The following is a 12,183-nucleotide window of genomic DNA, read 5'->3' on the forward strand; positions in this document are numbered from 1 at the left end:
GAAACCAGCTGTCTATCTATAATGAGACCTACTTTACACGGTTTCGAGGTAAAGATTTCTGGTATTGGAAATTAAGATGTCGTACAAACTCGACGGGGAATGTCGAGGGACGAAAGGTGGATGCGGGAGTGCAGCATTCGTAGTTTGTTCTTATACTTCACTACTTCTTGAAGCCCAGTTTGTTCTAGCCCAATTTGTGCTTGTGAGTTTGTGATGACATCTGGTGGCCAGCATACAGAATTGCATATGCAGTCTAGCAAAGTATCTCTATCTCTGTGTGAAATCCAAAATGGCTTAAGAAAGAAAAAATAGACCATCCGATGAAGGAAAAAGAGGAGAGAAGCCGTTTGATCTGATCGGTAAAAAAAAAAAAAAATTCGGGAGCTTTCCAACGCCTCGGCCACCTCAAGATGAAACGAGACCAGCGACGAAGAGATGGCCGAGAGAAATTGCCGCGGATATGGAATGCAATTTTATGTTTTGATCCTCTGTACAATTTAATTTTACAAATAAGTCGTTAATCAGAAATAGGCTACTCAATGATTTTGGGAATACGTGAGGGGCGCATCTTTGTATTATGAAGAAATAAAAGTATTTACAGAGTGGGCCGACAAATAAAAAAAAACGAAGGGGACAAGATATAGGAGGGGGAAGAGGAAGAAAACAAAAGCCTAATCTCCCAACGGATGTGGCGACCTTCCACCCGACATAGGGGTCGCCATGGCCGGTATCGCGGCTCTAGCCAACCGCTAAAGATCCGCTTCGCTCGTCATGGCCCTAGCAATTTCCGCCCATGTCCTGCTCTTTTGGTTGAAGACCCGATTGTTTCTTTCCTTCCAAATCGTCCATGCCACCAAAGTTGCAACGGTGTCAAACCCTCGACAATGCTCCTTGGCCATTCTTTTGCGACCGTCACACAACCAGGAGTGAAAAGAGTGCTTATTGAGAGGCAGACACTCAGAATGACCAATAGCTGAAAGAGCAATCCACCATAGCTGGCGAGACTCCGGGCAAGCGACCAATAAGTGATCAATCGTCTCATCGCATTGATCACAAAGAAGGCAGCGAGCCGGGTGCAACAGTCCTCGACTCCGAAGGCGATCCGCTGTCCAACAACAATTTAGTGCGACCAGCCACAGGAAGTACCGACAGCAAGGGGGCGCTAGAGACTTCCAGATTGGCTTGTGCTCGAGGCTGGTTGTCGAGGAGTGATCCTCTCTAGCGGGTGGTCAGGAGACCCCCCTTTGTGAGTTCGGCCGGGGGAGATGGTGCGATGATCAAGAGCGCACTTCTGCTGGGGGTCTAACTACTAGATCGCTCGCTAGTCTCTGTGGAAGATGAGGAATTATACAGGTTCGGGCCGCTGAGAAGCGTAACACCCTACTCCTGTGCGTGGGATTACGATTAGTTCTTACAAGAGGTCTTGAGCCCCTAAGGAAACCTAGCTGTTCTTCCTCTAGAGTAGGGATGAAAACGGATCGGATACGGACGGATAATGCTCATACCATATTCGTTTTCATATTTTTTACCGGATACGGAAACGAATACGGATAGCTCGAATACGGAAACAAATACGGATTATCTCGAATACGAATAAGAATCGAATATGATCGGATACAAATACGGAAACAAATTTTTCTCGGAACACGAAAACCAACTCAACTTCTAATAGAAACAAATATCAACATATATAATTAGCTCCTTTTATATAAAATATAGTATAATTTATAAATATTTTTTAAAAATTTAAATAATATTAAGAGTGTGGACTAGTGTTAAGAGATAAACTACTATTAAAATCTAAAAAAGTATCTTGAAGGTTATAGAGTTATAAAGAAATGGGGTATGTCTTATGGCTTCTGCGGATATCCGAATAGCACTGTTCACCGGATATCCGAATTACTATCCGTATCCGATGGAAACCCCGATACCATATCCGTATCCGTATCCGGGAGAAAATATCCGTATTCGTATCGTATCCGAACTATCCGAGAAATATCCGATCCGAAAGGTATCCGTATCCGTTTTTCTCCGGAGCGGACGGAAACTATCCGCTCCATTTTCATCCCTACTCTAGAGTTCAAGCTACTGAGAGCCGTCCCCTTTTTTCGGTGGGCGATGTCCTCCTTTTATAGTTCAAGGGGATACCACATGCACCATCTATACATACCCCTCCATGGGAGGGGGACCCACCCTGCCTGGGTCAGACCGCCATTCGTGCCTTCAACCGGAAGCAAGGTGGTCGTGCGTCTTTGGGTGGGGCCCAGCGCCGTCCCCCGCCTGGCACGGGGGATATCCCTATCATTCGCCTTTAAATGCATGGAGACTTTAGTGGCTCACTACGCGCGGAGGGCGCTCCTGGCAGTGCATCGATGGGACGGGGCATACCTGCCCCCACTCTGCCTGACACAGAGCGGGACGTGGGGGCGCTACCGCCCGTCCAATCACCCGTGTCCGGTCACAGATCGGTTACACCCGATTGACATGGGTCAATTGGGTGGCGCCGCACGTCCACCCACACCGCATTAAATGCAGTGAGGGACGGTTGGGGCGCCGCGCATTAAAGGCCCTGAGAGGCGCCCGCCGCCCCGTCCACTCTCCCCGCCATGTGGTGGCCAGGCGAGGGCCTCGGGGTAGCGCGCCCCGAAAGCCCGAGGGGTGTGACGTGGCACCCCGAGGCTCTCTGGCCACCTTAGCGCTATCCGAGGGGTGGGGGGAGGCGAGACCGCGTGGTCATGCGACTAGATGGGAAGGATACTTCCCTCCACTGTGCATACCCCCAGGCCCATATCACCGACACTGGTTCTTCCCGCAAAGAGAAGACGATACGCCGAGCGTACGGAGTAAGTCCCCAAACTCTCCCAGCGCCAAGAGATCGTGTCTGGTTCCTCCCCAAGCTGAACAGATCGCAGAATGTCCCAAAGCTTGAGATATTCCAGGATTGCCTGGATCCCCAGTGCCGCATAGATGTCTCGAATCTACCTCTTGTCTTGCAAAGCCTCAGCTACCGTTCGTCTGTTCTGGAACCGAGTGGGAACAGCTGCGTAGACCGCCGGCGCCAGCGACCGAATTGAAGATCCCTGCAGCCAACAATCCTCCCAGAACAGCACCAACTTCCCATCGCCCACTGAGCAAACCATAGAAATCGAGACAAGGTTGCGTTCCTTCTGCGAAACTAGGATGTTAAGTCCCTGCCACGGCTTATCCAGCGAGGTTCTTTGTTGCCAGAGCCATCGCGACCTCAAGGCTATACCCAATCTCTCAAGACCGAGGATGCCTAGACCACCATACTCTATGGGCGAGCAAACTCGAGCCCATGCAACACGACAGACACCGCCGTTTGCTGTGGCCTTGCGGCCCAAAGAAAACCACGGCGGATCTTATCAATTCCTTTAATTACCCACTTGGGCGCATTGATTGCCATGAGCAAGTAGATGGGAATAGAGCTTATTAGCACTGCTTTCACCATCGTGGCCTAACCGGTAGGGGTCATCAAATGAGACATCCAGAAACAGCTCATCGGAAATCAGAAACCACGGCTTTTGTTGCCTTCCTCGGTTTATGAATTTTCAGTAGGCGCAGTGTGCAGATGTGTTAGTGTTATGTTTAAATATCAGGAGCTAAACAGCTGTAGAATTACGGCAGTTGATTAAGACAAGAACACTGAACATATGCAGAGCGTCATGTCATAAGATCCAATCACAATAAGAAGTGAAACATGATAAGAGAGAATTATATCCAGAAGAGTGCCATGTCATAAGATCCAATCAGAATCGAAGTGAAACATGATAAGTCCATCCAGAAGAGGGCTCGTTAACAAATGGTTTTCTCTACTATATATATATATATATATATATATATATATATATATATATATATATATATATATATATATATATATATATATATATATATATGTATATGTATGTATGTATGTATGTATGTATGTATCTCTATCTCTACTTAAAAAATAAAATTGTTTATACCAGAATATTTTGACCATCATCCACTCATGTGTACCAATCTGTTTCTATTCTCGATATCGGACAAATCCGCTTCATTTGTCGTTGGGTCAACGGTCCACCCTCTCCTAATAACGACACCAAAACAAGGGACTTCAATTTATCTCCTAAGGAGACAAATTTCTTTTTAACCAATTCGAATCAGAGTATACATAAATATCTCCTAATGAGTTTATCTCCTCTTATGACCCTTATATATAAGAACAGAGTGAGACATTTAAAGTTATCTTATATTCTAGATCAGATCAATAATAAAGAGAGGTTTACCTTACATCTTTATTCATTTTCTACTTTTACAATGTTCTTGGAGACAGAGAATGGCGCGGATGTTTTACATCATCTCATGCCTATAAGAGAGATAAGAAACAGATCCGGGTGATCCGTTAATAAATGTGTTGGTTTACAATACAATCGACCAGCATATCGTGCTCTCCTAGCCTAGCCCATATGTTAGATCCCACGTGAATCTATTTATTTTCGTTGAAACATGGAAACAAAAAGCCTACTCTAGGCATATGTCTAAATTTATTTTAATTACACAGTACAACACAGACACTCACAACGCATGCACACTCACCCCTATGAACACACGCATGCAAATCCTACCCCTATGAGCATCTTCGAAGATTGGGCCGGCATAACCTGAAGATTGACGAAGTCACCACAGGCGCCTCGCTGTCGACGGGTACATCGCTTACCACTGAAAGCACAATGCCGTTGAATCCTGTAAAATTCGCTATACCTAATTTAGGTTTGTATATATAGGAAAAATCAAAATATTTGCTTAATTATAAATCCACTGTGATGAAATGTTGGTCCAATTGAAATACAAATAAGATAATAGGGGTTGGTTGCGCAAACACCCATGGTTATCTTATCTCCCAGTTAGGGCTATCATTTACTCCCTCCATTCCATAATATAAGGCACAACCACTTTTCTTAGATGTTCCATAATATAAGGTGTGCATGCATGCATGCAATTAACTATGACATCTTTTTCCATTAAATTATTACTTTTTAAAATCCTCCACTCTCATGTTATCTAATTTTATTGGATGCGTGCATTATATTTATTAGGATGATCCAAAGTACAATATGATAATAATTATTTCTTGGTCTTTAGGTTAAGGGTGGTTGTGCCTTATATTTTGGAATGGAGGGAGCATGATTTTGGAATTTCTATGCTTTCCTTGCTTCCCGGGCGATAAGTCATAGTGTCATACTCCGTTTTCTCTGAGATTGTATCAAGTCCTGTTTTAGTGCTTCTTATGTATGACTTCCTACTAAAAAATTGGATGAAAATTCGGATACTCGTGCACGCTTTTCAAACGGCTAAACGATACGTTTCGTGCAAAAACTTTCTATATAAAAGTTGCTCTAAAATATCAGATAAATCTATTTTCAAGTTTATAATAATTAAAACTTAATTTATCATATGTTAATACCATCTCGTTTTACATAAAACATTTAATTTTCATCTTCATCTACAGGAGAAAAGAAACCACCTTAGTGTGAACTGATTTTCGCAACAAGTGCGAAGCAAGCGCGTCGGCAAAGCAAGTGCGACACAATGTCGTGATCCATAACACCCAAATATTTTCTAGTAATACAAGGTGTCACAATCTTAAGTGGGTAATCTTTCTGTTACAATGCACGAACATATTTTCTAGTAATACACGTCATAGGTGTGTTTATATATATACACACACGGGCTCAGTGAGTGGGACGTCTACGCGCTTTATTCTAAAAGCAGTAATTTGTCCTTCTCAAAGCATCAATTGACTATATATGTGTAAGACTATATTCTAAAAGCAGTAATTTGTCCTTCTCAAAGCATCAATTGACTATATGTGTAAGACTGTAAGGTTTTCGGAATTGAAAATTTGCGGTGTGCTACACCCGCTTATTCATCGATTGTTTAACGCATCCACAAGTTTTTGATCTGTTCCGGTTCACAGATCACAAATTCACAATATATAATGTACTGTACGTACGTAGACGACGCGGCCAAAATATGCATCCACCTTGACCTGTTATAACTTGTCAATGGAACAACCACTGTACGTACTACTATAAATACATACTCTGAGGTACGCTTTTGCGTTGTAAAAACTGCCGAGGATTCTACTATACGATTTGTTGTACCAAGCAAAGGCTGTACGTACTGTGAGACGGCTCGTCGTCGTCGTAGCCATATGGAGAACACCATCAACGGGGAGCACATCGTCCAGATACGAGGTGTACAGGCCGAAGGCAAGATGGCCGCCCCTGAAAAGAGGCTGAATCGCTTCGTTCACTTGGTTGCGATGACCGAGAGATTGGGCAACGCCCTCGGCGCGATGGCCTTCACCTGGGCCACCATCGTCCTGCTGGGTGGCTACCCTGACAATCTCGACTCGACTTATTTTTGGTTAGCCACAGCAATAGTTTTCCTCGAAGCCATCAGGTATGAATTACAGCCCGTGTATTCATTCGGGCTTTCTGGTTGTCTACTCTATGTCTAAAAAATTATGTTACAAGTTATATATACTCCACCGTACCGCTTTTATAATTAATTCTTAACGTCTTCGAAGAAGGTTGGTGTCAAACAATTAAAAATTTAACTATCAATAGATACTAAAACTATTTAGTTTTAAGATACTACTAGCTAGAACACGATTCATATATTAGTCTTAAAAGACCGTTAATAAAATGAACTAATTATAAAATCATAGTCAAAGAGATGTTTTAAAGATTGTATCATTGTCTAGAACGGTACTCCCTCCATTTCAAAATATTAGTCTTTGTCATGTCACGGATATTAAGAGATGTGTAAAAAGATTTTGTTGTCTCCTCGGGATGGGTGTGAGATATAGGCCCAGACTAGTTGGGGTTATATAAATAAAGTCAAGTGGTGATAGAGGTAGTATGAGTAATTTAGTGGTAAAAGGTAGTACTAGGTTGGTATATTTAAATAAAATTTGAACTCTAAAGATATATTTTAGAACAGATGGAGTAATAATAATAAAATCGGAGAGTACATGTTGCAACGGCGCCGAGGCTTGTCGTCGTTGTCGCCGGAGGTAGAGAAGGAGAGGAGAGGGGTTGACGGGTGGGGTCCACGTTGTTTTCCACGCTGACACGGCACGGTGGCACGCCACGTAGGCAAAAGTGGCAAATAGTTAAGAAATTACCTCCCTCCGGTGGCAAATTATTAAATGCAAACTTAAAAGGGGCATTTGGATAATTGGCAAACCTAAAAGTGACAAATAGTTAAATTCCGTACATACAGCACTAGCTCCAATTAGAATTCTTTTTAATGGACCTAGATACCCCTCTAAGCTAATTACCAAAAATATTTTTTGGCGTTATGGGGTGGAGGGATATTAAAAGCAAACAACACACATTTCCAAACAAACTGAACAGCATGACACTTAAAGAAAATGTGTTGGATTGTCTCTTGTGCATAGCAGAAAGAACAATGTTTATCTCCCCTATTTTTTTAGGCAGGTTATCTTTCGTTAAAATTACTTTCTCGTGGATTATTATACGCTGTCCCTCTTTAATTAACAATTGCACTGTGCATACTTCAGGATGTTTACCAACGATAACAGGCTGGATTACCAACTGTTTTTTGGTACTAGAGGGGATTTTAGCCTTCTTGGCTGGAATGGGCTGCTGATTGTGATGGTATATTTGTCGGCTGTGCCGGTGCTCCTGTCAAAGTATGTATCGGGGCTATCAACTGCCGCCATTGTTGGTATGGTAATGATGTCAGTTGCAATTGGTCGGATGTTGCCTCTAGGACTATTATGCTGTCCGCTTCGCCGTGCCATATCACTGTGGAGCCCATTACTTGCAATCCTATTGATCGGTCCGTCTATACGACAATCACATGATGCTGATAACAAAAACTCAAATATCAGGACATTACCGTACTTGCACCGAGTACTATTTTTCTTTGTCCTTTTACCAACAATCAGCAGGCTACGGTTCCCATGTATAGTAAAACTAGTTGGCAATGTTCTATGCAGAAAACTGTTACCTTGGCGTCAAGTCGTTCTAAACATGTGTATGCTTGCTGCGATAGTGATGCTGGTATTCATTTTCAGTGCCAAGTTAACTTATCAACTTATGATAATCGTATATGAAGTTTCTGCTTTACTGTTTCTGTCATCTGGCAACTTCCAGATTCCAGCAGCCGTTGTGCGTGTCGTCCTCGCACTGATAAGCCTTTCAGATGGTGTTGAGGGTGTTGAGGGTGAGAAGGGTAGCAAGCACAACCTCGAGCCATCACTAAACATCTTCTATGGGATGGTGCTGGGGCAAGGGATACTCTACATCGTAGCCTGCTTGGTGGAGGTATTTTCATTCATCCCTCGGAGATACCTCATCCGCAGTGGCGGATTTGGAGGTCAGATGGGAGTGGAATATGTCAATTCGTACTATGCATATGCCTTTGAGAAATGCATGGGAGGAGCTGTGCTTGCTCCAAAGAAGATCAGCCTCATCACATTTGCCATGGATTCCCTCAACTCAGACTCATCCAGGAAGAAGCTCTATGGGGTTCAAATGTTGCACAAATTTCTCAAAAAGGAGCAGTTAAGGACCAAAACAATAAAAAAACTCACCAAGGACACCAACACAGTAGCCTCGTTGTTCGATATGCTGGGCTGGACAAGCGAAGGGGATGAAGAAATCAGATTATTCGCAGCAAAGGTCACGGCTGAGCTTGCTGGTAGACTTCGAGTTGTTCAAATCCCTGGGGCAACGCAGCTTGTAGCCTCACTTCTGGACACTGATCACCAACAGACAACAAGGGATCATTTTCTGTTCATTGATACCCAAATGGGAAGAGAAGACTCACCAATTCAGCAAGTTGGCATGACCGAACAGGACTCCCTAGTACTTAAGTACTTGAAACAGATGGCAATATATTGTTTGATTCCGGTGGATGAACCATCAAACATGCATCAACGAAACTCACATATGCTCAGATGGTGGAAGCGGATCACAAAACGCTGGTCAGTTCCAGAGGAGGAGCCATCCACTGACCAAGATTTCCTCCCCATACAAGGACTGCTAATTATTGAGAGGCTTGCTAACTTTGATCCTGGAAACTGTATGGAAATCAGCAGAACAACAGGCCTCATCTCAAAGATGATAGATTTTATAAGCTACAGAAATCATATGACAAGTACTAATGAAGCCCACCAAATAATGCTGCCAAGTTTGTCACTTAGGGTGCTGAGAAGACTTGCAAGTACGGAAGGGAAGTTAGGTGTAACTCTGCGACAACAGATTTTGGAACATCCCTTTGTATTGAGGAACCTTGAAAAGATCCTGGATGATGACAGTGGGAGCAGCCATGAACTCAAACAATTGGCAGCAGAAATCCTAAGACTTTTGTAATAGTATGTAGGTTGTACTAAGACTTGTAATAAGGCTGTGTTTAGATCAGGGGTGTAAAGTTTTGGCGTGTCACATCGGATATACGGACACACATTTGAAATATTAAACGTAGTCTAATAACAAAACAAATTACAGAATCCGCTTGTAAACCGCGAGACGAATCTATTAAGCCTAATTAATCCGTCATTAGCAAATGTTTATTGTAGCGCCATATTGTCAAATCATGGCACAATTAGGATTAAAAGATTCATCTCGCAACTTACACACAATCCGTGTAATTAGTTATTTTTTTCGTTTATATTTAATACTCCATGCATGTATCCAAATATTCGATGTGACATGGTGTAAAATTTTGCCAGGGGATCTAAACAGGCCCTAAACTAGCTAAATTTCCTCATTCCAATCAGATCTATGATATAGTCACTCCTTCAATGTTGAAATCTTGAAAATCGCAACAAAATAATAGAAGCAGGTAGAACTGATCCCCTCTAGGGGCGAAATGTAGCAGCTGTCTTGGGTGATAAAGACCAAGGAAGGAGTAATAAAACTGTACCTTTCCGCTCTTGTTTGGTGGCTGTAGTACAGTTGATGCGCAGCCATGGAAGTTGGCAGCCATGAAGGTGCGGCAAATTGCATTCCCTGGTGATAGCAACAGGGAAGGTGGGTTCAGGCATTTAACCAAACAGCTGCAGTGCAGTCCGGCCGGCGGGTGGATCTCCGGCGAGCGTAACCCGCAACCCACGCCCAGAAAAAAAGGAGACGGGGAAGCAGAGGAGGGAGTGAGGCGGTGTACCTTTCACTGTCGGCCATGGATTGGAATAGGAGCGGACTCGTCGGCCGGCGTCGATGCCTGAGCCTCCCGTCGCCGGTGCGCTCTACGCCTCTACCCGAGTCGCCCCTGCTAGAGCTCTAGTGCCGCACTAGGCAGGGTGATGGACCAAAGCGAAGGAACATACGGCCCATATATCATGACGGCCCACTTTGCGCTCCAGGACAGGTTTGTGTTTGTGACGCAATGCGGCCCATTTATTTTTCAGAGGGGGGTGCAGTCCTCTGGACCGGTGAGCCGTCACTCCCACGAACCTTTTTTAAAGAATCGCAATGAACTTTTTTTAAAAAATATTGCACATGCTATTATTTCGATTGTTTCATTACATTGTTAGCAAATGTTGCATGTGGTTTTATTTAATGTTTCAAAAAAAATATTTTGTTATATTTCAAAAGTTACAAATTGATGTTTTATATATGATGTAAAAATGTTTCAGTTAAATTTTTTTTATTCGAAATATACTCATGTAATGATATTGTTGCGAAGATTTAACTGTATAGTCATATTGTAAATTCCGTAAGTAAGTTAGGAAAAAAAAGTAGTATTTGAAGTTAACTAGTAATAACATACTCCCTCCGTCCCAAAAAAAAATACAAATCCTGGGTTTTCATGTCCAACGTTTGTCGTCCGTCTTATTTGAAAAAATTATGAAAAAAATTAAAAGACAAGTCACGCATCAAGTATTAATCATGTTTTATTATCTAACAACAATAAAAATACTAATTATAAAAAAATTTCATATAAGACAGACAGTCAAACGTTGGACACGGAAATCTAAGATTTGTCCTTTTTAGGACAGAGAGAGTACACATTGAGAGCATGAAGATAGGGACCCAATGAATGGCTACATATGGTGCAAAGAGGATGGAGGAAGTATGTGCAGTGGGAGAGACTAAGAGTTGTGTGTACGTGGTTAGGGGAGACGTCTCGGACGTTCGATGTTTAGTTGCGTCCAGACTCCAGAGGCTACAGTTGCCCAACCTGAGGCGAGTTGTGGATCCAGCGGCGTAATACGGAACCAGAAAAAGGAGAAAAATACGTAGTTCCTCCATCCTCTTTGCACTATATGTAGCCATACAGTGTAAGCTTGGAAATAAAAACTATGGAATGATTGAAAAATGAATGTCTAAAATTCATCCACAACATCCTGGGTAAAACTTTTACTTTCAGATTTTATCAGATTGAAAGTTTTTATTGAGAGTAAATATTTCACTTAGCATGGATAAATTTTAGATGTCTATTTTCAGATCTACGGCAGTTTGCTGCTGTAGTTTACACTACGTGGTTTGCATTATCCCAAAAAAAGCAGCTGAATATATCTGTTCGAACTATTGAGATCCTTTGCAGAAGTGCAGATGACCTGCATCCCCGTTCGAGTTGTTGCCTCGGTTGTAAGGGCGGGGCAACGCCCTCGGCACGCTGGCGTTCATTTGGGCCACCGTCGTCCTCGGAGGGTATCCCGACTAGTGTCACCTTCGACGATTTTGTGTTTGCGATGGCACTTGTGTTATTCTTACAATCTGCAAAGTATGCATTAGCCATCAAAGTCACAAATCAAATCAGTACCGATTCAAAGCATCAATTGACTAGTTATTAAGGTCTTCGCAATTGGGATTATGCAGTGTGGTACAGCTGATTCATCGATTGTTTAACGCATCCCCTAGGGCCTAGGCCGCACTGAGCACAATACAGTGAGCCATGAATATATATGCTGAACACTCTATAGAGTACAGACCATGGACGCAAGCTTTGACATGTCCGGTTCACAATAATACAGTTATACCTTTCCAGCGGAGTACCATATATAATACATATTGTGAGGCACGCGTCGCGTTGTAAAAACTACCGAGGATTCGACGATTTGTTGTACCAAGCAGGCCGTACGTGTGAGACGGTCGTCTTCGTCTAAAAGGCAGTCATCAACAAGTAGTCCTTCACAAA

General features: G+C 42.9%; 1 protein-coding gene and 1 long non-coding RNA gene across 2 annotated transcripts; one reads left to right on the forward strand and one right to left on the reverse strand.

The window, feature by feature from the left end:
• Window positions 1-4,267: 4,267 nt before the first annotated feature.
• Window positions 4,268-10,327, reverse strand: LOC127779626 (uncharacterized). The gene is made up of 3 exons (XR_008018701.1): window positions 10,207-10,327; window positions 9,967-10,052; window positions 4,268-4,746 (listed from the first exon to the last, which is right to left on the reverse strand). It is a non-coding gene; the product is annotated as an uncharacterized LOC127779626 (long non-coding RNA).
• On the forward strand, window positions 6,886-9,955 carry LOC127779622 (uncharacterized). The gene has a single exon (XM_052306448.1). It carries the CDS (start codon window positions 7,596-7,598, stop codon window positions 9,411-9,413), a length of 1,818 nt encoding a protein of 605 aa, XP_052162408.1. The 5' UTR covers window positions 6,886-7,595; the 3' UTR covers window positions 9,414-9,955.
• Window positions 10,328-12,183: the final 1,856 nt, after the last annotated feature.

This window comes from Oryza glaberrima, chromosome 7, assembly GCF_000147395.1.
Source record: "Oryza glaberrima chromosome 7, OglaRS2, whole genome shotgun sequence".
Taxonomy (NCBI): Eukaryota; Viridiplantae; Streptophyta; class Magnoliopsida; order Poales; family Poaceae; genus Oryza; species Oryza glaberrima.